The sequence below is a fragment of the Galdieria sulphuraria genome, assembly GCF_000341285.1.
Source record: "Galdieria sulphuraria unplaced genomic scaffold scaf_0, whole genome shotgun sequence".
NCBI lineage: Eukaryota > Rhodophyta > Bangiophyceae > Galdieriales > Galdieriaceae > Galdieria > Galdieria sulphuraria.
The window spans coordinates 321,610-349,559 of NW_005178475.1; the positions used below are offsets into that span (position 1 = coordinate 321,610).

Sequence of the window (27,950 nt, forward strand, 5' to 3'; positions counted from 1 at the left end):
ATCTAAAGACTTGCTGCAATATGCAGTGTAAAAGAGTTGTAAGTCTGTCAATCAATGACAGAAAACGATTGATTAATGAGCGGAATTCCAAAACGGAATTAGAACCATTTAAATTACAAATTGTGAAGTCACTTTTATCATTCATTGATTGCCACAACCTTATGAGAATGTTCTTTGTATTGTGCAACTCTCTAGCGAGACCTAGAGTTCTTCACAGTCTAAGGAAGTACAAAAGTGACTACAATTTGTGCGTATATATTCCAACTCAATCCAAAAGTCTATCACGAAACAGGAATTGGCGGAGTTCTCTCGTACCCTTGGGAAGATTCAGTCATCCCATAGAGACTGAATATTCCACAAGCAAATCTCAGTTAGAAGCTCCTAGCTGGAAGTATAAACTACTTTATGATGGTCAGTGTCCATTGTGTCGAAAGGAAGTTGCTTTCTTGCAGAAACACGACAACAATCGTGGAATTATTTGCTTTGTAGATATATCTGATAAATGCTACTCCTCTTTTGATAATGCAGGTATAGATTATAAGACAGCTATGGGAAGAATTCATGCTATTCGAAATGACGGTACAGTAGTAAGAGATATGGAAGTTTTCCGTGTAGTTTATGATGCCTTGGGCATTGGTTGGATCTATTTTCCCACTAAACTTCCGATGATCAAACCTGTGGCTGATTTAGTTTATCGAATTTGGGCCAAATTCCGATTGCCTTTGACAGGCAGGAAAATGGTTTGAAGTTGTCCGTTACTGGAAAAATGGTATATATTATCATAGTAAAGAAGGAATATTTCTTTTCTTTCAAGATGGAAGAAGGATTTTATTGAAAATGTTCACGACAGAAAGCACAAGCAACTATTTCCAACAAGACAACTCAAATACCTGCCAATGGCATGTAAGCAAATGCTGCATGTGGTAACCAACGCTCTAGAAGCATTTTCTATGTACTATAGAAGGACCGTGTTCGTCATATTCTTCTCTTGTGACCCACATTTGTTGAAAAGTGCTCAGACTTGCGAGAATGGAACCTCCAATCCACACAGAGTATTTCCTCTCTGGAGGTGCAATGACCTTAATCTTCATAGAGGAAGGAGCTAGAGCTTCTATTTCTTTTTGAACACGGGCAGCAATTCCAGGATACATGGTAGTTCCACCAGACATGACTATGTTAGAATACAAATCTTTACGAATATCAATGTCACATTTCATGATGGAATTGTACGAAGTTTTATGAACACCGTCTGCTTCACGTCCCAACATGTCTGGCTTGAACAATGCTTCGGGGCACATGAATCTTTCTTTACCGACAGTAATTACCTGACCATCGGGTAATTCATAAGGTTTCTCCAGGGATGCGTTGGTGGCCGCATTTTCTAATTCTTTCTCATAGTCCTCCGCAACATAGCAAAGTTGTTGCTTGATATCTCGAACGATTTCCATCTCAGCTGTCGTAGTGAAACTATGTCCTCTTTCCATAAGTAGTTTGGCCATATGCTGGGTCAGATCTCTACCGGCCAAATCTATTCTAAGCACGGCATGAGGGAGAGAATAGCCTTCATAAATAGGAACCGTGTGCGTAACACCATCCCCGGAGTCTATTACAATTCCAGAAGTACGTCCAGAAGCATACAAAGAAAGCACTGCTTGAATTGCTACGTAAAGTGCCGGAACATTGAAGTCTTCAAACATGATTTGGGTCATTCTCTCTCTATTAGCTTTGGGATTCAAGGGAGCCTCAGTCAACAACACAGGGTGTTCTTCTGGATTCACTCGAAGCTCATTATAAAAGGCATGATGCCATATTTTTGCCATGTCATCCCAATTGGTTACAATACCATGTTCTATTGGGTATTTGATTGTGAGAATCCCTCTTCTCGACATAGCTGCATCTCCGACATATTCCTCTTTTTGTCCCATTCCGACCATAACTCCAGCTTGCTTTGGTTTACCAATAATTGCAGGAAATACCGCCTTAGGAGAGTCCTCTCCAGCAATCCCGCACTTGCAGTTCCCAGAACCATTATCTAAAACTATTGCAGGCTTATCTGACATTGTAAGAACAAATGTTTTTCCGACAAAGAACAAAAAACAACGAAAATAAACACTATAGCCTAGTTGCCAAAGAGTGACAAAATTCAAAAATACTCTATTGCAAACAAGGACATTCCTCTGGTCTTGACGATTAAAAAGGGGCTGGGAAGAGGTGGCCTGTTAGCCACGTTGGCGCCAATTCTTTAGCTCCCATCCCACTTTTAAATTACGCGTCCTTCCTAACGATTCGCTGGCCTTAACAACGAAGTGATATACCGATGCGATAATCATTTAATTTATACAGATCCGGGTCCTACAAGGTGAGTTGATTATACAACAATTTCATTGGAAACAATGCAACCGATAAACTATTTCTGAAACTTGATCCTTCCTTTAGCTTACTATATGAAGAAACATACCGAAACATCCCCAAAGCAGAGCAGAGGAGTCTTATCACGTTTGTGCAAGGGGTTAAGTTTACTCATATGCATATAAATAATATATATATATAATGTGTAGAGAGAGAGAGAGAGAGAGAGAGATATCCACTGTCACATGCACCATCGTTCTCAAAGGTTTGATCCTTAAAGTTCCTACCTAGCATTATCTTCATAGACAACAAATATAGCCTCGTTGCGTGGTTTCAACTGTCTTCACAACACCGTTCAACCCAACCTGACACACTACAAAGTCTCTCATATCAATATAGCCACGTCAATAAACCTTGTGTAAAGGAAAACGGCAAACTATCCCTATACTTTCTCACGGAGTGGTCCATTGTATATGCTCCTGTTTTACAGACCTGTAAAGGGCAATCAAGACAAAAAGGATATGTATTGTTCCACCGGTGATTTAGTCATAGACTGCAAAAGAGTAACGTCATACTCTCTGTAACTTTGAACAACGCTTCGAAGCCAAATTAAACGGAGCTGAATCAGTTAAAGCCTTTATTACCCATACATTTCTTCACCGAAATATTCCCTAGTTAACTTGTTACTTTAGGAGTCCAAGTTATTTACGAAGTGACAAGTCATCTCGAATAACGATGACGATAACAACGCCTTGCACGAACGCTTATCAAACGATTTTCAGGAAGCAACAAGGCTGTGAGTCGTCCTCCATATACACAACCGGTGTCGATGCCCTACGAAGCATATGAGAGATATTCGTACATATTTTAAAAAACAAATACCTGAGCAAACTCAAATTGCTGAAGTCCTCGATACGCATCGTGTCCATATACAACCGTTTCAGGACCTTTCCAATAAGATGCCCAAGGAGAATCGGCTACATAGCGATTGGTAATAATTCCATTAGGAAGAACAGATCTCATATTCATCATCAAGCGTGGATTCTGTTGATAAAGATCAACACCCGGAACAAAACCAGCATGAACAAGCAAGTACTTCATTTCCGGAATTCTTATAAACCACGGACAATGAAATAACCACTCGTGATCCTCCCTATCTAAATCTTGAGCAATTCTTAAGTGTTCCATATTCACAGAGATAGATCCAGAAAGACCATTCATTTGGGCATTCCACCACCTTATAACTTCAAAATCATGATTTCCTCTAACCGAGCGAGCTCCAATTTCACGAGCTATCTTTACTACAGCCACAGAATCAGGTCCCTTTGCAACTAAATCTCCAAGAAAAATAACTTGATCTCCTGGACGAAAGTCTGCAAGCTTCAGTAAGTCTCTTAACTCATCGACACAACCATGAACATCTCCGACAACGATGACTCTGGGATTCTTTGACAAAAAACGGGACCATTCGCTATAAACCGCTTGAATTCCAAGCACTCTACCTCTCGAGGTAGGAGAAACAGTATTTGATGGGTTTTCTACCAGCTGCTTCCAATTCTTGACAGCTTCTTCTCCAACTTTTGGTTTGAATGCTTCCACAGGTAATTTCCGTCTGCGGGACTCGTCCAGGGCTATTGGAGTGCGAAAATCTGTCTTCAATATGGCCCATTTTCTCGCACAGTTATACCAGTCCTTTTCCTGCGACATAAACGCTTCAGGAAAAAGTTTAAACTTGCTTGTGGGAACGTAAAGTAAGTCTAAACCCTTCGAGGGCGGATTCGTACCACGGTAACGAGTTGACAGGTTCAAGTTCTCCTTTTCTTGTGAAAGTTCCCTAAAGAATACTCTATAACCTTCTTCTTCAATACTGTCCTGGTTATCAAGGTACTGAACAGGACTTGTCAGGCCTTTTGCTTCTGCAGCTTCCTGATTTTTGGATTTGGAACTTGCTTTTACAGTCTGCTTAAGTGCAACAGTCTTTTCAGGAGGGACGTTCTTTTCTTCTACTGTTTTCATAGTTCCCGAAAGATTTTTCTTTTGCTTTCTCTTTTTGAAGACTCTCCTTGTAAGAACAAGAGTTGGCTTCTGACTGTCACTAGCTTCATATCTTTCCACACTTTTGACTGGAAGTCTTTGTCTTTCCGTATTCTCACTATATTTATTTATCTCAAACAGACACTTCTTGTGTGCTTGAACAAAAGTTTTCACTTTGACTCTTCTAGAGGAGTCAAAAATTTTCGACCAGTGAAGTTCAAAGCTTGAAACAACAAACATCCAATCCATTATGATTTATAAGGCTGAGGCACTTATTGATTTTAAAACCATCAGTATTCATAAACATTTCAGGATTGAATTTCAGTTTGGGTGAAAAGTAAAACTTAAAAAGTATTTGTCGTCAAGTTCATATAAGCACCCTCTCGAAAGAAATCAAAATGACTTGCAGTTTCAAGGAAAGTATACTTTGGATATTCAGAGACCGTGAGAATACTACACTCTACTTTGGTTCGTAAGTTAAGAGACCTCGCAGATTTAAAGAGAAAACTTCCAATGATATCGTAACTTTACTGTTACAGAAAGATATAGGTTGAGCATGTAAGGCCTAATGACTTATGGGCCAAAAGCAACAGTGTGCCAGCCATATGGTCAAAACAATGTGTTACTGAGTTGCTGAAAAAACTATCTTTGCTAAAATGTAAAGTTGTAAGGTTACAATGTGATATGTATATCAATTGCCATGAAGTTGCTTGATCCTCTTCCGATCTTTGAAAACCTTTGCAAAAACGATTGCTGCTATGTGGAATATAAGAGTTGACTATATGAAGAGTTGCACACACCCATTTTTAGGAGTCTTCGACATTCTGATAGAAAATAAAAAGGTGCTTGTTTATGCTTGAGAGAATTTCTGAAGGACCTAAAGTTGTCCTCAATTTTGCTCCAACTCACGAATATATTAATTTAGTAAACCAAATCCTTGATACTTCTTTATTTCGAGAGTCAACAATGCGACTACAAAGCTTACCTTCACGTCGCTTTATTATCACAGTTCCACGTCACTCAAGCAAGAACCAAGTGCCGAAGCTGACAAAAATTGGACTACTCTACTATGAAATTTCGAAGTTCGGGATGCTTGGGCAAGTATGTCTAAAGAAGAAATCAAATATGCAAGAGGATATTGTGGAAAAACGATAAACTAACCTGTGAAACATAGCTACAGGAAGGCTTAACCTATCAAAACGAAGGCCCACGATAAATGAAAAAGACGTTCTGATCACAAGATACTCACTTTTGCGTTTGTAGAACGGGCAAAGGCAAAAGCCTCGTCACATAACTTGGCTGCAACTCCGGTGCCTCTGCCTTCAGGAGGAACGAAGGTATGATAACTAGAAACCTTCAATTATCGAAGCCACCCCACCATGTTACAAAGCTTACAAGTCAATCAAATTAGTCCCAAGATACCGATACTCTAGAAAGGCTTGTGCGGTTGCACTCAAATTTACAAAGAAACGGTGGCGAACTGAATCATGAACGACTTGCAGAGCGGAAGCCATACAAAGATTTTGTCAACCGACAATCAAACAAGAATTGGAATCTCCCCTGGTCCTTGTAAGACTTGGAATTTTGGAAATGTTGAACTTGCAACTGTATCTTTAGCCAAATAAAAAAATTTTAAGGAGTTACTAAACCCGCTGGAATTGCAAGAAGCAACCGAATTTATTGAATGATATATATTGTTGTACTGGAACACGAGCGTTTCTTACATAGATGGACAGATTCGAATGTGAACATGCATATGTATTACCCGAGAACAGAAACAACGAAGTAGAATGACTATAACGATTGTCGAGGATTAATGCAATTTTAGATAGATGTGCAGAGTCTACCTTGTCAAAGATAATGTCAAGGCTTTAAGGTATATTAAAAGAGAGTTCAACAAAGGTATCATAACTTAGGTTCCACGCAAGGTAGGGAGATTCTCCTAAACGAGGAGTTGAAGAGTCCATCGTTGATAAACAAATGTAGTAACTTCTATCCATAATGACAGGAATGGTTGCCTCCTGGATATAGAGCTTTCGGAAGCTGCTCAAAAATTGAAACGACAAAGTAAGTCAAAGAAACTCAAGAAATGAAAGAATAAGTCATGAAATTGCCTCCATCTCAAATTACCAAAAAGAATAGGCAGTAGATAACGAGAATATTGCGTAGCAGGACAATATTTCGACACAAATAGGACGGCCGTCTTTGAAATAAGGAATATCAGTTCGTCAGTTTAGAAGGATACATATTGAAGACGCATTGGTCCCGGTCCTTATTTATAAGGAGTGGTAACTTTCTCGTTCGTCCTTCCAAAAGGAAGTGGGAAGAACACCTTACTTGTAGCGAAAGTGGAAAACTTCTTGCTCTTTGTTTCCTTTTTGTGCTTACGAAACATTTCACTCTTACACAAAGATGATAGTTTCTATAAAAGACTCACATTCAATTTTATAAAAGGGAAACAAAAATATTGGACTCGATGTTTCTTTCACGACCAGGAACAAAAGAGTTGTCTTGGCTTGTCAGGTTGAGCTCCTCTCAGAAGTTTTCAGAGAGTCTTCTCACCGACTCACAGTTGTGCTACCAGGTGAACTCAAAAGATTTATGAGTTTTTTAAGCGGCAACATTTTGTTGTGGTGTCCCAGAGACGACAAATATTCTCAACATGTCCAACAGGGTGACTGTCCTTCCAAGAAAAAGTGAAACAACTTAGTGGATAGTTTTAGGAACTTTTGAGAGTTGTTCTATGCGAGTTGGAACTTCCGTATCTGTTGCACAATGCTGCAAGAGGTTCACCGAAACGACAAGAACTTCGACATATCACTGGGACGTTTCAAGTTCCTTATTTAATAGATCCAAACACACAAACAAGTATGTTCGAGTCTGCTGAAATAATCGATTATCTTTTGGCTACATATTCTGCGAAAGCTAGTGAGGGTGCGAAGTTCGGCAGCTCAACTACGTCCAACCCAACTGGAAGAGAAAAGGAAACTTTATAAATGCTTTATAGGATTTCATTTTTCTTGTTTCAAGATTTGTGTGTTTCTTGATACATTTTTTCAATTTCCTTTTGATACTTTTTACTCAATGCTGGACGTTTAAGCTTCATCGTTGGCGTCATCAAATCATTCTCAATAGAGAATGCTTCTGGTTCGAGATATATATTTTTCACAGCTTCATAGCCTTTCAAAGATTTGCTTCTGGCTACTTTCTTCAAATCCTCTAAAACTGCCTTTTTGAATTCTTTGTCCTTGCAAAGCTCCTTGAAATCCCTCGTTTTCTGATTCTCTTCTGCCCATTGTTCCGACTTTTGTTGACTTGGATGCACCACAGCAACAAGTTCGCTTTCTTCACTATTGCCATATATCCATATTTGCTCAACAAACTTACAAGCAGCATACTGTTGTTCCAGATATTCCGGTGAAATATACTCTCCTTGAGCTAACTTGAACAAATTCTTCTTGCGATCTATAATAGAAAGGGTGTCGTCCTCATTCCACATACCAACATCCCCAGTACAGAAGTAACCATCTTCATCGAAAGCTTCCTTTGTCGCCTGTTCGTCCTTGTAATATCCGACAAATACAACAGGACCCTTGACACAAACCTCTCCTTTAGGTGCGACAGGGTCTCTTTTCATTGTTTAAGTAATAAAGAAATATAATATTCATGTGCTCTACTTACTTGGATGTATAGTTCATTTCTGGAATATCTTTCAATTTAATTTCCGCTACAGGCAGAAGACCTCCAACACAACCTGCAGGATTATCTGGACCACATATAGTGACTCCAGCAGTGGTTTCCGTTAGTCCGTAGCCTTGTAATACTGGAACCATAAAGCAAACCTTGGTAACGCAGCTTAGTCTAAATATATCAATTATTACTATTATAACCGACCTTTAAAAAGTTATGCGTTGATGCCGATAATGGTGCAGAACCAGATACCATAAAACGTAAACGTGGAAAAACTGCAGCCTTTAACTTGCTAAACACTAGTTTGTCCATTAGCCACGATCGAGAACCGTTCTTCACTCTTTGAAGCTGTCTCTGATATGCAAAGTGGAACATTGAACGTTTGAGAAAACTAGAATTTGCAACTTGTTTCTTCACTCCTTCTTCAATCCGTGAGAACACACGTGGGACACCAATTAGAAATGTTGGTTTCAATGCCTTAAAATCATCCGTCAAGTTTTTAATATCACCGGAATAATAACCAAGTTGAGCACCACAGCAAATTGTTACAGCTTCCAACGCCTGCTCGAAGATATGTGCTAGAGGCAAATAGCTCATCGTCACATCATGATTGGTCAACGATATATTATAGTGCTCTATCACTCTTAATATACCAGCTACTTCACATACAAATGCTTTGTTTGGTAGCATAACCCCTTTTGGCTTTCCAGTGGTACCACTAGTATACATTATCACAAATATATCTTCTGATGAACTGGGATAAACTTCTTCTGAATCGTTTCCATCTGAAATGAGCTTTTGCATATCAACGACATATTCAGGTAGCCCATTATTATCCAAGTTCTCTCTATCCATCAATACTACCTTTTCCAACTTGGGAAATTTCTCCTTATTCTCCAGTACTTTGTTCAGGTTTTCTGAACTGATGCAAAGAAGGCGCATATCCGAATGATTCACTATAAACTCAACAGAATCTGGACCTAAGCTTTCATAAACTGGAACAGATACCATTCCTTGAGAAGAAATAGCAAGATGGACAATTAGCCACTCTGGACAATTTTTTGAGAAGATTCCAATATGATCTCCAAATTTCAAACCTAAACGAAGAAAACTAGAACCAAGGCTCAAAACTTTCTTTTTAAGCTCCTTATATGTCATAAACTCAAACTTTCCCAGTTCCCCATTTTTGTTCCGCATCCTGCGACCCAGTGAATTCCCATCTGGATACATACGCTCCGCACGACTAAACCAAAGGAAACGATATGAGAATCAGCAACAGGAAACAACTTGAGACTAACCAAAGCATATCATAAAAGGTGTTCAACTTTTCACTTGGGAAAGGTTGCAGACAAAAGGGTTGGTCAAACGAGCAAACGTGAGGAGGCCCTTCACCTTCCTTCGCTTCGGCACCCGGTTTCACTATGGAATATTTATGTCCTTCTACTCCATTAGCCATCATATTGCTTAAGTTTTCTTGTAAACTTTCGATCCAAACAAGGGGTTGAGGATCAATGATGACGAATCACACAAAAAGTCTTCCACAGATCGCGAGGGAATAATATACGCTCGAAGGAATTCCTACAATTTATGGCGATTTTCATTCGATTTCCCTTTTCCATTAGTTTCTGTTTATACATGTCATTCAAACATTTCATTCAAGCTTTATAAACATAAATATATATATATATGTGCTATTAAGAATTTTCTCGTATTTCTGGTGAATGCAGCAAAACTCTCAATGTAGAAATAACTGCTGAATGGTCTGATAATGAAGGAGCACCCATTGGATGTTCAGGATCCTGTTCCTCAGGAGCAATACGAAAGGGTTCAACACGTGCAGCATCATCGTCTACATATGATGCAACAACTCTGCCTTTTCGAGGGTCAAACAAAAAGAAATCTATACATTTCGAATCATCTGTAATAGGATGTTCATGAAAATGCAAGTACAAGAGATCATACAGGTTTAAAGGCTCTAGTTGTGTCTCTATAGAAGAAGGCGAATCCATTAGACGCTTCATCAGTTCCTTATACCATTTGCTATCACTACTATTATCTCTTGACACACGAGCGTTAATATTAAAGTCACCAGTTATTAGAACCGGTCCTTCGTCATCTTTGGTCTTTCTTAACACAAAGTCTCGCATCTCTTCTATTTGTTTCAACCGAATGCCCGCATGATATTTTTCTGGTTTGTATCCCAAGCGGTCTCCTGCTTGCATATGAGTTGAGAAAACATGAAGAAATCTAGCTTTCTCTATGGCTACTGGATTTTTAGAACGAACAACTCCTTCAGGAAAGGATGAAGAATTCCAACTAGAATGAATATCACTAGAAAGGGAAGAAGGAAGTTCAATCCTAGCGTATAATACGCCCTTGCCAACAATTGAGTCAATGGTAGTGGTCACAATATTTCGAAAGTGAATATGATCGGTTTCCACTATAGGATAGCGACTTAAGATGCTAACTCCTCCATCAATGATTTTTGGAGGAAATATAAAAAAGTTTCTTGGAAGATACGTTGAAAACCTAAGACCAAAGAGAGAAACCGCTTCCATCAGGGCAGACCTTCGAGTACTGAAAGCATCAAACAGCTCTTGAAAGCAAATAACATCATAGTTAGCTAAACGAGGAGCCAATAACCTTAGTCTCTCATCTTTATGATCATCACCTCCGGCTCCTGTGATGCCTGGAGGGCGGACAAAAACATTATATGTCATCGCACGGATAGGAATGCCACCCAAGGATAAACTTCTTGAATCTTCTGCTATATCTTCATGAAGATAACGATAATAGTGGGAGGCAGCATCTCTATAGTCGGCATAACGACTGTGTTCCTTTAAAAAGATATACAAAAGAACTAGCAAAATAGCAGTAAGAATAGGCGATATCTGGAGTATCACTGGAACACGTCTTCTACGTATAACAGCAGTTGGACTCGCACGGTCAACATCAAAAGAAGATAATTGGCTATTTCTTCTAAACAGCCACCAGCCGTTGCTCCATGCCACCACAAACAAAACAATCAACGGAAACGTTCCCAAAAAAGGTAAAATCTTCTCTCCTCTAAAAGTTAAAAAAGTGCCTCGACGTACTTGAGGCATAGAATACAAACGCCACATGATGCCACAAAACGATACAACAAAGAGCGTCAGAATACCAGGAACAGACAGTATAGCTGCGACAAAATTTTTTAGAAAACCAGCTCGTGGTATTTCTGCGCCATGATTTGGGGATTGACGACCTAAGCTTCCAGTTCGAGACCTCAAGTTAATGGCAATCGAACCTGGAGCGTCTCTCTCTGAAGAAAAGTTATTATGCCGTTGTTTCCAGTAAGATGAAGAAGAACCTGGCACAACTCTTGAAGTATACTGCGCTTGTAACGCATGAATAGTTGCTTCGCTGTGATAGTTATCTATAGAACTGGTGCGTCTACGAACTGATTCTAAAGTGGGACCTGCAAACCCAACATAACCAGACGAGGTCGAAATCTCTTCAGAGTTTACTAAACCGTTCGAGTTGCATGAAAATCTTGTCTTTTCTTTCAAAGGCTCTCTTTCGTGGTCACTGTCTTGCGTCATTTCTAACAAGTCATTTTGAAAGAGCTTGAAACAACGAAAAATGCCAATTATGCTAAAGTGCCATGGAGCGTGTCCAAAACATAGATCTGTCCAACGGAATTTCTATTTATAGTAACTTCCATTGCAATCAAAGTGAGTGAGAGGACCATTCTCAAACGGAGCATAAAACTCCCAAATCATATTGACAATACATGCATTATTTATTTCATAACCGTTTCATATAATATACAATATGAACGTGGTCACTGTCTCATATCTTGTCGAGAGTTGGATTCTCTCTCTCTCTCTCTCTCTAAATGCACCACAAACGCTACTCAATTTTTACACTCAAAGACTTTCTTTCTTCATCTCTGGTGACACTGATGAATACGTCTTCAAGGGTACTTTGACTATATAACAGATAAGATACAATAGCAACATTCTTCTCAAGATAGAACCAACCTTATACCCCAATCTTGAATAGAGAGTTCATCTTTGACTTTTTCCATCAACTCAAAAACCTAAATGCTTAACAAACTGTTCCAAAAATTGTAAAGAGTCATACCGATGCAATAGAAATATTACGTGGAAGCCAAAATATTATACTACCAGCTAAGGAATGATCTAAAAATGCCTCTGGATATTGTTCCTCAATAAAGGAACGAACTGATTGAATTCGTTTCCGTGGACAAGAAATATTCAATCGAAAGCCTTTTCCAAGGCGAATTTTTAATTCTTCAGGAGAGCCAATGCATTTCAAACTTCCATTGGCCATAATTCCCGTACGGTCACACAGTCGCTCAGCTTCTTCCATGGAATGTGTTGTTAAAACAATAGTTTTGCCCTCCTTCCTCTGTTGGATGCACTGCCATAACTTGTGCTTAGAATCTGGATCTAATCCAGTTGAAGGCTAAATAATATCCACTGTAAACAACCCACATCAAAACATGAGCATATAAACTTACTTCATCTAATAATACAACTGAAGGAAAACCAATTAAAGAAACAGCAACACTCAGTCGCCGTCTCATTCCACCAGAATACTTTTTCACAACTCGGTCTGCGGCAGACTCCAACTGAACAGAAGCCAGTGAGCTTTCAACCTCCTTTTCGCATTCCTTTCCAATAATACCGCGAAGTCTGCAATAGAAATAGAGATGTTCTTCCAATCATTTCAAAAAATGCACGATTAACTCAGTTTTATAATTACCTTTTCCAGTGAGATCGCTCCAAAGAATATCAAACTGAGGACATATTCCTAGCCGAGATAGAATATGTTTTCTTTCCCTTTTCAAGTCGAAACCATCAATAATCACTTTCCCTCTATCTGCCTGTAATTGACCAACGACAATATTCATTGTGGTAGTCTTCCCTGCACCGTTGTGACCTAAAAATTCCAAGTTTCATAAACGTTTCGTATTAAAAAAAATAATATCATCATTTCTTTACCTAAAAGGCCAAAAACCTCATTCTTTCTTATAGCTAAAGACAAGTCATTTACTGCTTTCTTTGGTGGTCTGCCAGGAAACCATTTGGATAAATGTGAGATAGAGAGTCCATAATCGAGACTTTGTAAAGACTGTTCCGCTACTTCACGTTCATTACGGATATCTTCGTAGCCATCAACTCTTTCTAAGAAACCTTCCGACGAATTTTTCGACTTGTCAGGTCCGCCTGTTGTGCCAATCATCACGTCATTCTTTCCTTTATGTGATAAAATAATGCGTTTCAACGGAACCAAAAAGAACAAAGGATGTTTCCTGTCTCGACCACTATATGATATGACTTGATCGAAATATAAACCCAAAACTAAAAAAATGAACCATTCTACTATCAGAAAAACATACACTGTACAAACGGAAGATGGTCCAGAACACATGCCCAAAGGATAACGTATACCATTCTTAAAGTTGGCAACGTAACAACCTGAGACACAGAGACCTTGACAATATTGAGCATGTCAATAAAAATGCTGCTTATAACAATTACCATAGCCACGATCATTAATTTCTCCAACATAATATAAAACTCGAAAGAAAGCAAAAGAGGGAAGAAAGCAAATAGCAAAAAGAAGGCTACTTTCGGCACGATATGTGTAAAGTTTGCCTGTATAAGGAGCCCCCAAGAAGTTGACAACTAGACGAACGATTTTAATTCGATACTATTCAACATACGAATAAAGTAAAATACATACCAATAACATAAAACCATCCAAAAATGACTGCTGTATCCACATTAGGAAGAAAAGGTGCCAACATCATAGCAAAGGCAATAAGATTGTTTCCCCATAGAAAGAACAAAATAAGATACATCAAAGGAGTATTCTTCATAAAAAATTCTAATTGAAGGATAACTCCAACAATAGTAGTAACTCCAGCAACGACAATATACAAGAGAAGAAATGAAATATAAGTCACTATCCAATATGTTGAAAAAGATAATCCCATCATCTGCATAATATCGCGTAATCTATTTTCTCGCTCATAGACGATATATCTCAAAAAAGTTGGCAACGGAAAATGAAGCAGGAATCCCAAAAGAATGGAAACTACCAACTGAATGAAGTCTATTGTAGACTTCTTATGATGACGAGGAAATTTTCTGAGATAGTTGAAAATTCTTGTATTTTTTGCAGTGAAATAACGATAAAGTGCATCAGAGAGACGCATCACACCAGAAATCAACTCGCAATTTCCTTTATCACAAAATCTGGCAGCTGGTTGACTTATACTCGCGGAAGGCCAATTTAGCAAAGTCTAAGCTGAATATTATTCGTTCTTGTAGAATTCAAATTCAAATACTCACTTGATTGTACAATACAAGTGCTGAAATATTCAAGCTGACATTTTTGACGTTCAGTTGATCTATGATATAACCGCCATAATATTTAGCAAAAAAAGGTTGATTATAAAATGAATGATAGATTTCTTGTTTCAGTTGATCTGCGGACGCGAAGGGCTCTACGCGTAGTGCATATACCTACGCGAGATGAGGTTATATGCTTTAAAAAATCGGTATACTTACATTATCAATATAAGGAACAGAAGCGTTTTGTGCTTGTATTGTTGCATTATAAATCGAATTATTTGCCTCGTCATGGAATATTTTATAAAGATATATGCCGTCGTAAGAGTTTTGTTCCTTACTAAAATTGGCAGGAGGTATAGCACCCTAATCATTTTCACTTAGCGACCAAAGATATTCCTAAGAAGCTTGCCTACTGGATAAATCATAGGATACAACGAATAATGATCGAATACTCCTTTTCCTTGTTTCTTCTTTCCAGCAATTTCGAGACAAAGAGTTTCATTCTTAAGAGGGTCACACGACTCGTATTCGACAAGACCTGGTATTGTCTCGTTAGCAGCCCAATAAGGAAACAGAATGGGCTTTGGTGCAAAAGGATCCTTCAAACACAGTTCTGGGTCACTATAGGCTCGGTGACAATCATAAGGATCGAAAGGCATCGGAGCAAATGCACCAATAGGATTGGCGCGACTTGACTTTACAGGTACCCGACTACCTGTACCCAAGACTTTTCCGAGTATATACGTCAAAACAAGAAGTACTACAGGTGGTTTAAGCAACCGCGCAGCCAAAACAAGTATAATGACTAACCAATAGGCACCAAAATGTTGCAAGCATTTTCACCGTGTTGACGTTTCTGAAAATTCCAAGTCTTCAAAAGTAAGGCTTGGGTCTGCGCAAACTTTTTTCCTGCTTTCTTCATATACAAAATAAATTTCAAGCTACAATTCTTGTCCTATTACGACTACTGTCGTACTTGAACCAAAGCCTTTGTTTGTGAATGGACAAGAATGACACAAATTGATGAATAGGTCGAAGGGACATATACCAACTGGACAGCGAGACAATGCACAAGGAAGGTATTTCATTATCGTAGAAAGACATGAATAACTATTACATATATACTTCCAAAACTATCAATACAGTAATTACATATTACTATAAGGGTATTTCTCGTGCAACTATGCTTAATTATTTCTATACATTACAACCATACTATAATCAGAAAACAAATATCTGCTCTACGCGACACGAAGAGCATGCCCTTCCTTCCGAATGTGCTCAAAAAGTTTATTCCTCGAACTAAAAGTTTCGTTACAAACGTTACATCGAATTGAGGTCTCGTTTTTCTTGTCCGATTTGTTTCTTCGTTTCTTTCGCTCTTTCTTCTTATTCTCTGTTGCCATAATGACATCATTCTCTGAAGCTTCGTCATGGTGGCTGGCTACTGCTCCCTTTTCTGATGAAGAGACAAAAGAATTCATATTATCCTTATCCTTACAAAGTATATCATCTTGAAAACTTCCATTTAAGTTGTCAGACGTTTCTCTCTCTTCTTCTTTGTCGCTCTTCACATCCGTCTCTTCGATATAATATTCTTCCTCAACAGGAATTTCAGAGTCTGCTTCTTGAGATGGCGACAACAACTCAAAGTATTGTTCAAGAGTTATCTTCTCCTTCCCTACACGTATATCTAACGGATTTAATTTTTCATTCTTGATAAAGAGATCTCTGTGAGCCTTTTTCAATTTATCTGAATGTTTCTTAGAAGACTCATGATTTTCCCATTGTGACAATGACCGAAACGTTTTCTTACATACTATACAAGTGAATTTGATATCTTCGGGAACGGTTTCATACAAAGAGTTTTCAAGGTCAAGCTCCTCAAGGAGTTCATCCAAATGAACTAGTTCTTCTTCAATCAATTTCTGGCGTTCCTCTTGTAACTTTCTCCTAACTTGTTCCGCTTCTTCATTTCGTCTTGTCCACTCTTGAGCAAGTTTCTCTTGTTTCCGATTCTCTTCTTCAAGCTCTTCTTGGCGTCTTCTGGCAACCCTCTTGTCTCTTCTCTTCACATATCGAACTAAATTACGCACTGCAGCAACAAACTCCTTTTTTGCATTTTGTCTTTCACGCCTATTTTCTTTCTCCATAGCTCGTCTTATTTCTCGATTAGGCGCATCGTTTAAGTTCCACTTATCCACATATGGAAAAGGTTTTTTGGTCTGGAAATTTTCCCAGTAGTTATAAAACTTGTTTACGTCATCCCAAGACGAATCAGACCTGCCAAACGATGGAGCAAACACTACATCCTCCATAAAGCTTCTCTCTTCTCTATCCAAACTTTCAAATACTTCTCTAAACCTCGTATAGAAACTATACGAATCATCAGCATAGCCATTGTAAAACCCAGAAGAGAAACATTCAAAAAGGGGAGCACTGGTGGCTTTACGAAGACCTGCTTCCTTGTCTTTTGGTTTATCTTCATTCTGTGGTTCTTTTCCAGAAAGAATACTTTCTTTATGTGCGTCATACCAGGCACGTTCATTTTCGTCCGAAAGTACAGCGTACGCGTGTTGGATTTCCTTGAACTGCTGCGTTGCTTCTTCTACTCTATCAGGATTCTTATCTGGATGCCATTTTAGTGCCAATCGACGGAAGGATGCTCTTATCTCACTCAAAGTGGCCGTATTACTGACTTGTAAGACTTCGTAATAGTCACGTTGCATCGAATGGCACTGCAGCATTCCTTTCTTCTCTTTGCCCAAAATTCTTATTGGTTCAATATTTTATCGTCGTCGTGATGGATCAGTCATTGAAACAAGGCAAAGTTGAAAAAATATTAGGACGTACTGGTTCAAGAGGAGGCATTACTCAAGTGAGTAGAGCACTTTTCAGAAATATTTTCAACTTTAAAAGTTGTACAGGTGCGAGTCGAGCTTCTGGGTAATGAAAACCGAAGTATAATTAGAAACGTCAAAGGTCCTGTACGAGAAGGAGATATTTTGACTTTGCTTGAATCGGAAAGAGAAGCTAGAAGATTACGTTGAAGCTATCCATTGTGTCAAACTTAGTACATTCCACAAATAAAGGTTTCAGTTTTATTACAAATTGTTGGATTGTTGTTGTGTACTGTGAAAATGGGTGGTGATGGTGGTTCTCTGAATAATACTCGTTTAGAACTTGTTCAAGTCCGAAAAGACATATTGGGAAAACGAAAGAAGAGTTCTAATGGAGCTCCGGGGGACACAAAAGAAGCAAACTATAGAACTTGCGCCATATCGAGGGAACCTCTTAGACCACCAGTGGTAGCCTGTAAACTTGGTTATTTATTCAACAAAGAAGCGCTTATTTATTTTCTTTTGGAAAGGAAGGCAAAAACCAAACAGGAAGAGCTTTACAATTCTACCGACGCATTTCAACATATAAAAAGTCTCAAAGATGTTGTGGACTGCTCAAGAAGTTTGCGAGGTGACGAGGAGAGTGGCTTTCGGTTAATGTGTCCCGTTACTTTAGAAGAAGCTTCTTCCAAACGACGTTTTTATGTGCTATGGAAATGTGGTTGCATAGTAAGTGAAAACGCCTTACGCGGAACTGGCTTTATGAAAGGTGAAAGCAATCACAGTCAAAGTTGTCCTGTATGTTATTCATCTGGTCTTACTCAAACTGACCTCGTCTTGTTGAATCCAACTGCTGAAGAAAGAGAAAAAAGGAGAAAAAAGATAATATCGAAGACGACTACAAGAACACAATCTAGGCTATCCAACTCAGGAAGCTTTCTATCTCAGAGCAACAGTCGAGCCAACACAAGTTGTGAGAAAAAGAGTTCCCAAAACCTTTTGAGCAGTATTTTCGTGAATAATAAGACTCGAAAACCAGAGGAACTTTTTACGGGTGCCGTCCGTTGATCGTCACAAAAAAAATATTAGAAACTCCAACCGATTCTTTGTTCAGAATTTATATGACAGGAGCCTATCATTCGCTTATATTCTTCATCCCATTCACGAAGTTGACTCTCTGAGAAGAGAGAATCCGTTTGATGTTTCAGAGCTTCTTTTGAATTGTGCCTATAGAAAAGTTTTCGTGACTTGTTTTCAAAACCTTGAACGAGTAAATGAGCATTCTTTTAGAGTATTCATTCATACCTATGCCTATAAAGTTGGATATTTTCTCATACTCCAAGACACCGTGAATCTGCTCCAATGCTTCTAGCTGTACTTCTAAAAAAGTAAATTTATACTGTCTTTTAAAATATTGCCAACGGCACTCCGTATCATCAACTACCCTAGAAAGAAAACAAGACTTCAGAGTGATTGAATACACAATTCTTCACAGCTCACCACAAGTATTTCTGGAAACGGTTTAAGCGACTCCAAACGAGAGAAGGGCAAGGAAGCTTCACGAGAGGATCTGTAGGAGATAGAAGCCATCTTCAGAACTTGTAAACAAAACGATTCTCAAGTCCATGAAATTTTTCCACAAACCTCTTTCTATATTTAGAAACGTTGCTCTTTTCCACCCAAGGATCCTCTTCCTCTGGTCCCATACTCAATAAGCTCAAAGCAAGAGGAATTCTACCACGTCGAACTCTTAGAATCTTTACTGGTACTTGAATATGCTGCAATAAATAATCTGCTAAACCAAAAGTAAAAGGCACGTGACCAGTATAGAAATATCGTCTTGTCCCAGTTGCTTTCAAGTTGCTCTCCATAAAAGGAATTAGCTGATTCTTAACATATTTTTCCAATTCTGCGAACGAAGCACTTTGAAGCATAGGTCTATAAAAGTCTGCGATAAGCTCTCTCGTGGGTTTATCGTTGCAGTCAAGTTGATGGGTAACAAAAGCGTCGGGGTCACCAAAGACTTTGGAAAAGTGTTTGGTACCAGCACGACCACAAGAAAACAAAAAGATGAATTCATAGTTGCGTGAGTAGTTTTGCTTCAAGTCAAGTTTTGAATAAACTTTGTGACAAGCAATTGCCAAAAGAAAGGCACCAACACAACACCATAACCATATCAACTTCCCTTTGTCATGGAACATAACCGAAAACCTGTAATATTTTATTCACAGTAACACAATTGTCAGACAAATTATTCTATGGTTTCTACATAAATGGAACGTGTTCTGGAACCTTTCTACACAATCGTATCAATTTTGCCATTTCTTTGCGATTACAGGCAGTTTTTAAGAATGGATGGAGTAATAATTCCTTAATAGATGCTCTTTTGGAAGGATCGATAATTAAGCATTTTTGTAGAAAGTCTCTAAATAAACAAGACCAATTCTCTGGATTTTTCAATCCTGGTGGCCCTCGAGTAGTAATAAGAAACATGGCTCTTAGAGGAGTCTCATGTAAGAGAGGCGGTTCACCTTCTGCACACTCCAGTGCCAAAATGCCCAAACTCCATACATCAACCTTGAAGTCATAAGGCTTTCCACGAATTAACTCTGGTGCCATCCAATAGGGAGTTCCAACAACAGTCGTTCTTTTAAGCTTCTCATTAGAAATTTGAGCACAATATCCAAAATCAGCAAGTTTCATGTGTCCATTAAAGTCAGTGAGAACATTATCGCTTTTCACATCTCTATGAATTCGACGGAGAGCATGTATGCCTTCAAGACCTTTCAAAACTTCTTGGCAAATGAAAGCTATCTGTTTTTCCTCCAAATAACATTTGTGCTCCATGAGAAAGTAAATTATATCTGTAAGTGATCCTCCTTCCAATAATTCCATCACAAGCCATAAGTATTCTTCCCATTCATAAGCTTCATAAAATCGAACTACATTTTCATGTTGAATGCTGCGCATCATGTTGATTTCGGTTTCCATTGCTTCATGTACTGTTTGGGAAGTTAGTTTCACCTTCTTCATGGCAACCCTATGTTGAGGGCAATCCAAAGAGGTTGCTTTGTACACAGAACCTGAAGCACCTTCTCCAATTTTCTTAAGATCTTTGTAGAACATGTAAGGATCTTGTTGCAAAATAATGGAACAAACTGGAGACATGTCAAAGTCATTACACTGATCATCAGAAGCTGCTAAGATATCGTCTGTTGCAATAGGAGGTAAATGGGGTTTATTATGAAACCGAAGGACGTCTGCAGTCTCTTGGGGATATTGTTCGACTTCTTGGGTACCGATTCCAGCGTTCAAAAGAAGCTGTTCCCAATGAGGAGGCAACCCAGCAAACCCGGTTGAGGAATTTGGATCATATTCCACATGAACTTTGTGAGATACCTGTGAAGGAGAGCTAATGGGGGCTGAAACTGCAAGGCGCAAGTCTTCATGATTTTCAAGAGGAGTAAAAATTTTTCTAATTACTGCTCGATACAAATCTATCTTCCTCTTCGATAAGGTCTCGTCACCGCTACCTTGAGAAATCTTCGAAGTGCTTGACTCCTATTATTTGAATACAAATATTGAATACAGTACAAACAAACCATTCAATAAACTCACAGAAAACGGACTAGTATGTGAGTCATTCTCCTTTTCCGTTGCAACACGCTGCTCCCCTTTTTTTGTCTTATCTATGGCATTCTGTTTGTGTTCGTGGCTGGTATCCTTTAGAAATCTTGCAAACATCCTCTTTCTAAGAGCTGCTTATAAAATCATGCACGAAGTCTGTATTAGAATATTCTCCTTACAACTTCCTCTCTATAGAGCATGAAAAAGAAATGCCGTTACTAAAATTTGAAATGCCAAGAATCACAAGCAGGGCCATTCTCTCCCGCTTGAGTTTTCTGGGCCTTTCTCTCAAAAAGAAATATTTAGTTATGTGTGCAATATAAATTGGTATTGAATGGTTTGCAAGTAAAAGCAATGATAGAAAGATGCTTCATCACAATATTGACAGGGAATCTGTTTGACTGATCTGGTGTACCTTTGCTCAACTTTTGCAAAGGTTCTTTTAGTTGTGATCTCAGTTGTCTAATATCTCAGCAAGGCAAACAACCTTTATTCATTTTTTAATGTTCACTTGTCTGTGGAATTTTTTAATATTCTCGTCAATAGTGTGCCAAGGAAATTCGATATCCAACTTATTCCATTAGGCTTTCCAAAAATCGATATGAAGATAAACCATTAAAATATCGACAACGTTAAAATATGACAATAACCTTCGAAGTCTGACAAATATCATTCAAAAAAATCAAAGGTCATCAAGGCAGTAACTACGCCGCAGATATTCAACAACAAAGCTAGAAAGGAGAACAAGTGCAACATGGTGTAAGGCTCAGCAACGTTCAAACACTTTTGTAAAAATAATTGAAAGAACAATCGCACAATTCTTCTAGTTTTCCACGTTATATATTTGAAGCCAACCATCCAGTTCTCCAATTCTTCCGATGTTTGTTAGGGACTTACGCGAATAAACTTCATCTACTTTACCTCTTTGTATAAAACTCGCCAATTTTCTCTAAAACATTTTCTCTGATAATAGCGGTTTCCAGGGCTTCTTGTGGTTGCAATTCCAGGTACAAGTCTTTTCCTGTCACACTCGGGCTAAGCAAAACACTTTCATACAATAAACTATTTACCGATATCAACAAGGAGAAGAGCTTCTTCGTCAACTTCACCATCAACGTAAAAGTCACAACCCACGTTAACCTGAACGAGCGAAGGAGCTTTCGAGAGAAACATTCCAAGATTTCTTCTCAACTCACGGCTTGGAAACTACGTTGAGCACAACCCAATAACAAAGAATCGCTATCAACTTACACTTTGGCAAGTTGTTCAAAAATCTTGTCTCTTTGTACGCAAACGCTTTCCAAGCGAGTTCTAACTAACCATTCCATTTTGGATAACTACTCTAACAAGTGAAAAGCAATAAGAAAGAGAAAGAATTTATGGATTCCTTAAAATATGCTTTGAAGGTTTTTTATTCAGGAAAGAAAAATGATGACGAATAGTACTTTTTACCAAAATGTAAACTTTAGACAGCAATGATATATCGAATTTTAATACATTTGTTCAAAGGAGTTGTTCCTCTTTTGGATGATTGAAAAGAGAAACAAAGAGAAAAGCTATCAGCGAAAACAAATTTGGAACCAGATTAAGAAACTTCCTGCTTATCATGCACGGAAGAGTTTTCTCCAAGCTTTACTTTCGAGTGACGTAGTATTGGTTGTGGGCGAAACTGGTTGTGGCAAAACTACCCAAGTTAGTCACATTGAGTGTCCATCTCGAAAATCTGACTGTTTTCTAGTTTCCGCAGCAAGCTTTAAACGTTGGTTATCACTCCATTGTTATTACTCAACCTCGTAGAGTGGCTGCCATTTCTGTTGCAGAGAGAGTTTGTAGGGAGCGTGGAGTAACTCTGGGTTCTCAGATAGGTTATGTTGTGCGCTTTGATGATATGACTTCTTCGTAGGTGACAGGAACTTTGTATTTTTTACTTTATTTATTTTTATGTGTAGAGAAACCAAGTTACGCTATGTTACTGATGGAGTTTTGTTACGAGAAGCTATAATAGATCCTGAACTATCAAAGTACGACTTGATATTTGTTGACGAAGCTCATGAGAGATCTTTACAGACAGATATTGTTTTAGGAGTCGTAAAGAAAGCTCTAACCAACCGTCGAGGATCCTTAAAAGTGGTGATAATGTCGGCCTTTTTTGAAACTGATAAGTTGCGAGGTTTCTTTTCAACATTTGATATATCCTTATTGCAGATTGAAGGAAGATTGTATCCAGTAGATATTTTCTATACGAAAAGCCCGTTGGAAGACTATTTGGAAGCAGCAGTCGTTGCCTGTCTTCAAATACATTTGGAGGAATCATTTCCGGGTGATATTTTGATATTTCTTACAGGTCAAGAAGAAATTGAAATTGCTACTCGTATGATAAAGGAGAGACTCGAAAGCTATCAATCATTATTGGATAAGAGATATAGAGGAGAAGAATTGACTCAATTCACGGAGAACAATGATACATTATATTCTCTTCGAGTATATCCTTTGTTTGCTGCACTCTCACCAGATGACCAAAGAGCTGCATTGAAGCCTTCTCGGAATCGGTATCGCAAGGCAATCTTAGCTACCAACATTGCAGAGACTTCAATAACCATACCAGGTATTAAATTTGTTATAGATTGCGGTTTTTCAAAACAGAGATTGGTTTCCAATATGAAAAATTTGGGTGCATTACGAGTTTCTCCGATATCGCAGGCACAAGCACTTCAAAGAGCAGGCCGAGCTGGAAGAGAATGTCCCGGCAAATGTTTTCGTTTGTACACAAAAAGTGATTTTGATAAACTTCCTTTTCATCCCATTCCTGAGGTATTTGATATTACCTTGCTTTGGTTGATCTATATTGTTGTATAGGTTTTAGTGAGTGACTTGGTGTCAGTTACTTTACAACTGATGGCGATGGGAGTGGATAATCCACTTGAATTCGAGTTATTGGATAAGCCTAGAATGGATTCGTTTCAACATGCTTTGGAAGTATTGCTCTCAATCGGAGCACTTGAATCTTCTATGAAGTTGAATATGATTGGAAAGCAAATGGCGTTCTTTCCATTGTCACCAATGCTTTCCAAAAGTTTGCTGGAGTCGATTACATTAAGTTGCTCATCCTCCATGTTGGCTTTGTGTTCCATTCTCAGTACTGAATCAGTTCTTCAAGTTTCCTTTAAGAGTCGTAACACAGCAATTCAAGCTTGGAACAAATTTATCTCTTTTCTTGGGGATCATTTTACTCTTTTACAAGTCTTTCAGTCGTATCTCTCTATTCCTGAATGTGAACGTACGAATTGGTGCAAAGAGCATCATCTCAACTATCGTTCTTTAGCTACTGCACATAATATTTATCGACAGCTATCTCAATTGTTCCAATATTTTCAACAAAGATATCCATCTTCATCTTCCATATCACGTTATGAAGAGGAAAGTGAGCAAGATAGATTGGGTCGATGTTTGGTTAGCGGATTTTTTCGACAAACTGTTAGAATTGGAAAAGATCGTCAGTTGTATACTATGTTTGAACCATTGAAAGTGGACATACATCCATCTTCAATTTTGCATGGGCGTTTGTCTTCTAACGAGGAGGGTTACTTGATCTATCATGAATTGATTTGGACATCTAAGCCATATATTAGAACAATAATGAAAGTGAAAGAAGAATGGCTTCTACAACATGGAGGAAACTGTTTTCAACTGGAGTCTTAAAGTCAGTTTATCAAGTCGTCAGTTCGGTTATTCTATATTCTGTTGATTCCTGACACTGGGTCGTCTTCGTGGTTTATGTACATGACTCAAAGCGTTCGTATGAGCCCTCAGATGGTTATCCACAGTTATTGTGGATATGTGACTAGACAATTCTCGAACAACTGCCAAAGCTCCATCAACATCTTGAATATAAGCATCTGCATTACTTGACTGTAAACCCACCGCACAACAAATACTATCCATCTTCCAGGAAAAGTTTCTGTCATTGGTTACTTTATCTTTCAGGTTATGTATCAAGTTGAATAATTCTTCAGAGGCACGATCTACTCCAAGACAGAAACAGAAATCTATCATCATTCGCTTTTCTTCACGCAATATTGAGAACAATTGTTCGACCGTTGTTGAACGGCTAATTCCCTTTGGACGCAACTCTAAATATTTGGGACCAGAGTTGACTTCAATCTAAACCAAACCTTAAGTTATTTATGATACTATTAGGATGAAAACTTACCGGCAAATTACTGCAGAGTTCAGCCAAATGCAACTGTAATTCATTTGCTTGCCAAGAACCAAATTCTGGATCGGCATCGCGAAAATGCCAAGTAACCGAATGTTTCTTTCTTTCGATATATGCACCAGGAGTCCTTTCCGTAAAATATTGCAATACAGGAAGTAACTCTTCTCTCCATTCAGTTTCTGCTGAGGATAAAAGACAACGCCACTCAGAACCACCACCAATTTTCAAGTCACAGCCGTTTTCTGCAATCAAACCCATTGGATAATTTCTATTGCTCTAATCCATTTGGTTTTCATTACAATCAATAAAAAAACTTACCCAAACCAATTATCTAATATGGTTTTGCTTCGACCTGAAATAACAACTATAATATTTCGAGGATCCGAACAAAGTCTCGTCAGAATTTTAATATGAGTGGACGTCGGACTGTTCAACTCTGCTAGGGACTTTGGATGACATAAACTACCTAACCAAGTTGTCATTACTCGGACGATTCCTGGTCTTACACCAAAACAAAAAGTCTTATAATACACGTACCTTCATATTCTAATAAAAACAATCTTGTTCGAGCAATCGAAATTCGCTTAATTACTGACTTTACATTAAGCAAAGGAAGCGACAAACGTAATTCATCTCTATGCTTTACGACATTATCCAACTCTTGAAAGAATGACTTGGCCCAATATTCTGCAGTATGTGTAGTTACATAACTGGAAACATAAATCATGAGAAATACAAATTCAAATACTTCAAGCCATACATACCGATACAGTTTCCAATGTTTGATTTCTCTTTCTCGACGAGGCATAGAAAGCGCTTCATGTATTGCATTGGCCAACTCTTCAACATTCCAAGGATTCACTCTTATGGCACCAGATAAGGACTGTGCAGAACCAGCAAACTCCGAAAGTATAAGGACTCCTTTGTTTGCTTGTTGACACATGACATATTCATAGGATACTAAGTTCATCCCATCTCGAACCGAAGATACGATGGCAACGTCCTAAAATTGATAGTCAATGAACTGATATTTCTTTCCTTTGAATTCCAACTTACTGCCACCGTATACAAAGCCACTAACTCTTCAAATGCAAGACTCTGATTGATAAACATTATAGGAGAATGATCCACAGTACCAAATTTGCCGTTGATTCTACCAACCAATTCATTCGTTTGGCTTGAAAGTTTCTTATATTCCTCAATTTCGGTACGAGTAGGAACTGCAATTTGAACCAGTACAACCTAAAAATATTAAGTTCTTTTTGTTTCATTTCAGTGTTGTTTCCCATACTTTATGCATCCATTCTGAATATTTTGTCAAAAGCCATTCCAATGCCAAAAGTTTGTGAGGAACACCTTTGATATAGTCCAAACGATCAACACCTAACAATACCTTTTTACCCATAAATCTTTCATGCAATTCTTGTATGCGCTGTTGCACGTTGGCATCTTCCAAGGCACGATGAAAAGTATTCGGATCGATACCAATAGGAAATATACCCACATGTGCAAAGTGACTATGATAATTGACTCCCTTTGGAGAGGAATCCAAACCTAAAATTCTAGTACAGACTGATAAAAAGTGTCGTGCATAATCATAGGTATGAAACCCTATCAAATCTGCGGCCAATACACCTTGTAAAAGTTCCTTTCTTACAGGAATGATACGATAAACTTCACTTGTGGGAAAAGGAATATGAAGAAAAAAACCAATCTTCACATCTCTCAGTCGTCGTCTTAGAAGTGAAGGCAATAACAATAAATGATAGTCTTGAACCCAAATATAGTCACCCTGAATACAGAAGACAAAGTGATGTTAAAACTTTGCAAGTCACAACAACATAAAATACACAAGTTACTTACTTCCTGATAAACTTGTAAAACAGCCTCTGCAAATCGATAATTAGCAGCGGAATAAGCTTGCCAATATTTAAAATCAAATTTCCTTTCGCCATCTGAAGAAACAATAGGCAAAGGTACATAATGAAATAAGGGCCATAAGACATCGTTACAGAAGCCATTATAGTACAAGTTGGCTTGTTCATCCGTAATAAAAACTGGAAAACAAGAATAACCTTCTCTTAACTTGTTACGTACATAGTCTCTTTCATTAGGGTCAATTTCAGTCCCAGGCCATCCAATCCAAAGAAAAGGCATCAAAGATTTCACACCTTTGAGAGCAGAAACCAAACCACCCGAGCTCATATTGAAATGATAAGCGCCGTTATTATCTTTTGTAACGGTTACCGGAAGACGATTGGATACAACCAAAAGTTTGGGTCCAACTTTTGCACTATTCGTAGATATCAAAGTTTCCCCTGTTTCACTTTGCTGACAAATAGTATCTCTTACAGAACTCTCTAAGTTCTGACGATGCAAAGAATGACCTGAACTCGAAGTATTCAGTTGACTATGATGACTGCCAACAGAACTGGTGTTGTCTACTTCACGCAATTCTGTCAACTTCAACTGAAGCCTTTGGATTTGCGCCAATATCTCTTCTTGAGCTGCTTTAGGACTCATTTCTCCCCTTTGTTTCTGCAGCTCTTGTAACTCTTGGGTTTCAGTGGTAACTGGACTCTCTGGCGAAGAGGATAATACTTCAGATCCATCTGATCTCTCACGTGAAGCAGCCTTGAAAGTTGTATTTCTTACTGTACCAGGCAAGTTTCCCAGAATAGTTTGTTCTTCAACTTCATTCTCCGAGGCATATTCAAAGTCCGCAGAACTTGTAGAATAATTATCCTTTCTACAAACCAAGTCTTCTTCCCTTCCAGACATATATCCAAGTTAAGCTACTATTAAACAGTTTGAAAATAAGCAGCT

At 38.4% G+C, this 27,950-nt stretch overlaps 15 protein-coding genes across 17 annotated transcripts; 3 read left to right on the top strand and 12 right to left on the bottom strand.

The window, feature by feature from the left end:
* Positions 1-38: 38 nt before the first annotated feature.
* On the top strand, positions 39-839 carry Gasu_01750 (uncharacterized protein). The gene has a single exon (XM_005709279.1). The coding sequence runs from the start codon at positions 162-164 to the stop codon at positions 744-746; it is 585 nt and encodes a 194-aa protein (XP_005709336.1). The 5' UTR covers positions 39-161; the 3' UTR covers positions 747-839.
* A 34-nt stretch (positions 840-873) lies between these two features.
* Gasu_01760 (actin) lies at positions 874-2,098 on the bottom strand. Its single transcript, XM_005709280.1, has one exon. It carries the CDS (start codon positions 2,058-2,060, stop codon positions 936-938), a length of 1,125 nt encoding a protein of 374 aa, XP_005709337.1. The 5' UTR covers positions 2,061-2,098; the 3' UTR covers positions 874-935.
* Positions 2,099-2,953: 855 nt separating this feature from the next.
* Gasu_01770 (serine/threonine protein phosphatase) lies at positions 2,954-4,778 on the bottom strand. The gene is made up of 2 exons (XM_005709281.1): positions 3,232-4,778; positions 2,954-3,183 (listed from the first exon to the last, which is right to left on the bottom strand). Exons 1-2 carry the CDS (start codon positions 4,630-4,632, stop codon positions 3,070-3,072), a joined length of 1,515 nt encoding a protein of 504 aa, XP_005709338.1. The 5' UTR covers positions 4,633-4,778; the 3' UTR covers positions 2,954-3,069.
* Positions 4,779-4,823: 45 nt separating this feature from the next.
* Gasu_01780 (uncharacterized protein) lies at positions 4,824-5,948 on the bottom strand. The gene is made up of 4 exons (XM_005709282.1): positions 5,779-5,948; positions 5,633-5,729; positions 5,545-5,574; positions 4,824-5,490 (listed from the first exon to the last, which is right to left on the bottom strand). Exons 1-4 carry the CDS (start codon positions 5,895-5,897, stop codon positions 5,443-5,445), a joined length of 294 nt encoding a protein of 97 aa, XP_005709339.1. The 5' UTR covers positions 5,898-5,948; the 3' UTR covers positions 4,824-5,442.
* Positions 5,949-6,966: 1,018 nt separating this feature from the next.
* Gasu_01790 (long-chain acyl-CoA synthetase) lies at positions 6,967-9,668 on the bottom strand. Its single transcript, XM_005709283.1, has 4 exons — positions 9,372-9,668; positions 8,278-9,316; positions 8,065-8,225; positions 6,967-8,012 (listed from the first exon to the last, which is right to left on the bottom strand). Exons 1-4 carry the CDS (start codon positions 9,530-9,532, stop codon positions 7,409-7,411), a joined length of 1,965 nt encoding a protein of 654 aa, XP_005709340.1. The 5' UTR covers positions 9,533-9,668; the 3' UTR covers positions 6,967-7,408.
* An 18-nt stretch (positions 9,669-9,686) lies between these two features.
* Gasu_01800 (sphingomyelin phosphodiesterase) lies at positions 9,687-11,688 on the bottom strand. Its single transcript, XM_005709284.1, has one exon. It carries the CDS (start codon positions 11,652-11,654, stop codon positions 9,768-9,770), a length of 1,887 nt encoding a protein of 628 aa, XP_005709341.1. The 5' UTR covers positions 11,655-11,688; the 3' UTR covers positions 9,687-9,767.
* Positions 11,689-11,744: 56 nt separating this feature from the next.
* Gasu_01810 (ABC-2 type transport system, ATP-binding protein) lies at positions 11,745-15,468 on the bottom strand. Its single transcript, XM_005709285.1, has 12 exons — positions 15,252-15,468; positions 14,855-15,201; positions 14,658-14,804; positions 14,439-14,612; positions 13,828-14,389; positions 13,623-13,769; positions 13,083-13,574; positions 12,844-13,020; positions 12,599-12,795; positions 12,199-12,543; positions 12,096-12,154; positions 11,745-12,043 (listed from the first exon to the last, which is right to left on the bottom strand). The coding sequence occupies exons 1-12, from the start codon at positions 15,361-15,363 to the stop codon at positions 11,965-11,967; spliced, it is 2,838 nt and encodes a 945-aa protein (XP_005709342.1). The 5' UTR covers positions 15,364-15,468; the 3' UTR covers positions 11,745-11,964.
* A 41-nt stretch (positions 15,469-15,509) lies between these two features.
* Gasu_01820 (DnaJ homolog subfamily A member 5) lies at positions 15,510-17,198 on the bottom strand. The gene has a single exon (XM_005709286.1). The coding sequence runs from the start codon at positions 17,186-17,188 to the stop codon at positions 15,683-15,685; it is 1,506 nt and encodes a 501-aa protein (XP_005709343.1). The 5' UTR covers positions 17,189-17,198; the 3' UTR covers positions 15,510-15,682.
* A 360-nt stretch (positions 17,199-17,558) lies between these two features.
* Gasu_01830 (uncharacterized protein) lies at positions 17,559-18,614 on the top strand. Its single transcript, XM_005709287.1, has one exon. The coding sequence runs from the start codon at positions 17,582-17,584 to the stop codon at positions 18,347-18,349; it is 768 nt and encodes a 255-aa protein (XP_005709344.1). The 5' UTR covers positions 17,559-17,581; the 3' UTR covers positions 18,350-18,614.
* Positions 18,615-18,659: 45 nt separating this feature from the next.
* On the bottom strand, positions 18,660-19,488 carry Gasu_01840 (uncharacterized protein). Its single transcript, XM_005709288.1, has one exon. It carries the CDS (start codon positions 19,480-19,482, stop codon positions 18,874-18,876), a length of 609 nt encoding a protein of 202 aa, XP_005709345.1. The 5' UTR covers positions 19,483-19,488; the 3' UTR covers positions 18,660-18,873.
* Positions 19,489-19,493: 5 nt separating this feature from the next.
* On the bottom strand, positions 19,494-21,038 carry Gasu_01850 (serine/threonine protein kinase). The gene is made up of 2 exons (XM_005709289.1): positions 20,900-21,038; positions 19,494-20,842 (listed from the first exon to the last, which is right to left on the bottom strand). Exons 1-2 carry the CDS (start codon positions 21,023-21,025, stop codon positions 19,547-19,549), a joined length of 1,422 nt encoding a protein of 473 aa, XP_005709346.1. The 5' UTR covers positions 21,026-21,038; the 3' UTR covers positions 19,494-19,546.
* Positions 21,039-21,200: 162 nt separating this feature from the next.
* On the bottom strand, positions 21,201-22,390 carry Gasu_01860 (prefoldin, putative). 2 transcript variants are annotated; one of them, XM_005709290.1, is made up of 4 exons: positions 22,160-22,390; positions 21,979-22,106; positions 21,830-21,929; positions 21,201-21,780 (listed from the first exon to the last, which is right to left on the bottom strand). In XM_005709290.1, exons 1-4 carry the CDS (start codon positions 22,234-22,236, stop codon positions 21,732-21,734), a joined length of 354 nt encoding a protein of 117 aa, XP_005709347.1. In that variant the 5' UTR covers positions 22,237-22,390; the 3' UTR covers positions 21,201-21,731. The 2 variants fall into 2 exon arrangements, with proteins under 2 accessions (XP_005709347.1, XP_005709348.1); XM_005709291.1 differs by having other exon boundaries at positions 21,201-21,929.
* A 30-nt stretch (positions 22,391-22,420) lies between these two features.
* On the top strand, positions 22,421-24,571 carry Gasu_01870 (pre-mRNA-splicing factor ATP-dependent RNA helicase). Its single transcript, XM_005709292.1, has 5 exons — positions 22,421-22,600; positions 22,647-22,807; positions 22,858-23,719; positions 23,765-24,488; positions 24,538-24,571. The coding sequence occupies exons 1-5, from the start codon at positions 22,436-22,438 to the stop codon at positions 24,543-24,545; spliced, it is 1,920 nt and encodes a 639-aa protein (XP_005709349.1). The 5' UTR covers positions 22,421-22,435; the 3' UTR covers positions 24,546-24,571.
* A 14-nt stretch (positions 24,572-24,585) lies between these two features.
* On the bottom strand, positions 24,586-25,390 carry Gasu_01880 (trehalose-6-phosphate synthase, putative). The gene is made up of 2 exons (XM_005709293.1): positions 25,119-25,390; positions 24,586-25,069 (listed from the first exon to the last, which is right to left on the bottom strand). Exons 1-2 carry the CDS (start codon positions 25,380-25,382, stop codon positions 24,635-24,637), a joined length of 699 nt encoding a protein of 232 aa, XP_005709350.1. The 5' UTR covers positions 25,383-25,390; the 3' UTR covers positions 24,586-24,634.
* Positions 25,391-25,400: 10 nt separating this feature from the next.
* Positions 25,401-27,920, bottom strand: Gasu_01890 (alpha,alpha-trehalose-phosphate synthase (UDP-forming)). 2 transcript variants are annotated; one of them, XM_005709294.1, is made up of 5 exons: positions 26,988-27,920; positions 26,416-26,916; positions 26,181-26,366; positions 25,662-26,127; positions 25,401-25,590 (listed from the first exon to the last, which is right to left on the bottom strand). In XM_005709294.1, the coding sequence occupies exons 1-5, from the start codon at positions 27,903-27,905 to the stop codon at positions 25,439-25,441; spliced, it is 2,223 nt and encodes a 740-aa protein (XP_005709351.1). In that variant the 5' UTR covers positions 27,906-27,920; the 3' UTR covers positions 25,401-25,438. The 2 variants fall into 2 exon arrangements, with proteins under 2 accessions (XP_005709351.1, XP_005709352.1); XM_005709295.1 differs by having other exon boundaries at positions 25,401-25,586; positions 25,631-26,127.
* Positions 27,921-27,950: the final 30 nt, after the last annotated feature.

Bases quoted from the DNA above. Each gene is read 5' to 3' on its own strand.
- Gasu_01750 (XM_005709279.1), top strand. From the start codon at position 162: ATGAGAATGTTCTTTGTATTGTGCAACTCTCTAGCGAGACCTAGAGTT.
- Gasu_01760 (XM_005709280.1), bottom strand. From the start codon at position 2,060: ATGTCAGATAAGCCTGCAATAGTTTTAGATAATGGTTCTGGGAACTGC.
- Gasu_01860 (XM_005709290.1), bottom strand. From the start codon at position 22,236: ATGGAATGGTTAGTTAGAACTCGCTTGGAAAGCGTTTGCGTACAAAGA. The intron at 21,930-21,978 runs GTAAATAGTTTA...CGAGTGTGACAG, and splicing joins TCTTCTCCTTGTTGATATCG to GAAAAGACTTGTACCTGGAA. The intron at 21,781-21,829 runs GTAAAGTAGATG...AAACATCGGAAG, and splicing joins GGCGAGTTTTATACAAAGAG to AATTGGAGAACTGGATGGTT.
- Gasu_01880 (XM_005709293.1), bottom strand. From the start codon at position 25,382: ATGGGTTTGATTGCAGAAAACGGCTGTGACTTGAAAATTGGTGGTGGT. The intron at 25,070-25,118 runs GTAAGTTTTCAT...GGTTTGGTTTAG, and splicing joins AACTCTGCAGTAATTTGCCG to ATTGAAGTCAACTCTGGTCC.
- Gasu_01770 (XM_005709281.1), bottom strand. From the start codon at position 4,632: ATGGATTGGATGTTTGTTGTTTCAAGCTTTGAACTTCACTGGTCGAAA. The intron at 3,184-3,231 runs GTATTTGTTTTT...TATGCTTCGTAG, and splicing joins AGCAATTTGAGTTTGCTCAG to GGCATCGACACCGGTTGTGT.
- Gasu_01870 (XM_005709292.1), top strand. From the start codon at position 22,436: ATGATTGAAAAGAGAAACAAAGAGAAAAGCTATCAGCGAAAACAAATT. The intron at 22,808-22,857 runs GTAGGTGACAGG...TTTTATGTGTAG, and splicing joins TTTGATGATATGACTTCTTC to AGAAACCAAGTTACGCTATG. The intron at 23,720-23,764 runs GTATTTGATATT...ATTGTTGTATAG, and splicing joins CTTTTCATCCCATTCCTGAG to GTTTTAGTGAGTGACTTGGT.
- Gasu_01830 (XM_005709287.1), top strand. From the start codon at position 17,582: ATGGGTGGTGATGGTGGTTCTCTGAATAATACTCGTTTAGAACTTGTT.
- Gasu_01800 (XM_005709284.1), bottom strand. From the start codon at position 11,654: ATGACGCAAGACAGTGACCACGAAAGAGAGCCTTTGAAAGAAAAGACA.
- Gasu_01810 (XM_005709285.1), bottom strand. From the start codon at position 15,363: ATGAAGAAAGCAGGAAAAAAGTTTGCGCAGACCCAAGCCTTACTTTTG. The intron at 13,770-13,827 runs GTATGTATTTTA...TCGTTCGTCTAG, and splicing joins TGGATGGTTTTATGTTATTG to TTGTCAACTTCTTGGGGGCT. The intron at 12,796-12,843 runs GTAATTATAAAA...AATGATTGGAAG, and splicing joins GAGCGATCTCACTGGAAAAG to AACATCTCTATTTCTATTGC.
- Gasu_01890 (XM_005709295.1), bottom strand. From the start codon at position 27,905: ATGTCTGGAAGGGAAGAAGACTTGGTTTGTAGAAAGGATAATTATTCT. The intron at 26,917-26,987 runs GTAAGTAACTTG...TTCTGTATTCAG, and splicing joins TTTTACAAGTTTATCAGGAA to GGTGACTATATTTGGGTTCA. The intron at 26,367-26,415 runs GTATGGGAAACA...TAATATTTTTAG, and splicing joins ATTCAGAATGGATGCATAAA to GTTGTACTGGTTCAAATTGC.
- Gasu_01780 (XM_005709282.1), bottom strand. From the start codon at position 5,897: ATGGCTTCCGCTCTGCAAGTCGTTCATGATTCAGTTCGCCACCGTTTC. The intron at 5,730-5,778 runs GTAAGCTTTGTA...GAAGGTTTCTAG, and splicing joins GGGACTAATTTGATTGACTT to TTATCATACCTTCGTTCCTC. The intron at 5,575-5,632 runs GTGAGTATCTTG...TCGTTTTGATAG, and splicing joins CCCGTTCTACAAACGCAAAA to GTTAAGCCTTCCTGTAGCTA.
- Gasu_01840 (XM_005709288.1), bottom strand. From the start codon at position 19,482: ATGTTCCATGACAAAGGGAAGTTGATATGGTTATGGTGTTGTGTTGGT.
- Gasu_01820 (XM_005709286.1), bottom strand. From the start codon at position 17,188: ATGCTGCAGTGCCATTCGATGCAACGTGACTATTACGAAGTCTTACAA.
- Gasu_01850 (XM_005709289.1), bottom strand. From the start codon at position 21,025: ATGTTTGCAAGATTTCTAAAGGATACCAGCCACGAACACAAACAGAAT. The intron at 20,843-20,899 runs GTGAGTTTATTG...TTCAAATAATAG, and splicing joins CACATACTAGTCCGTTTTCT to GAGTCAAGCACTTCGAAGAT.
- Gasu_01790 (XM_005709283.1), bottom strand. From the start codon at position 9,532: ATGATGGCTAATGGAGTAGAAGGACATAAATATTCCATAGTGAAACCG. The intron at 9,317-9,371 runs GTTAGTCTCAAG...CCTTTGGTTTAG, and splicing joins ACCTTTTATGATATGCTTTG to TCGTGCGGAGCGTATGTATC. The intron at 8,226-8,277 runs GTCGGTTATAAT...TGCGTTACCAAG, and splicing joins CAACGCATAACTTTTTAAAG to GTTTGCTTTATGGTTCCAGT.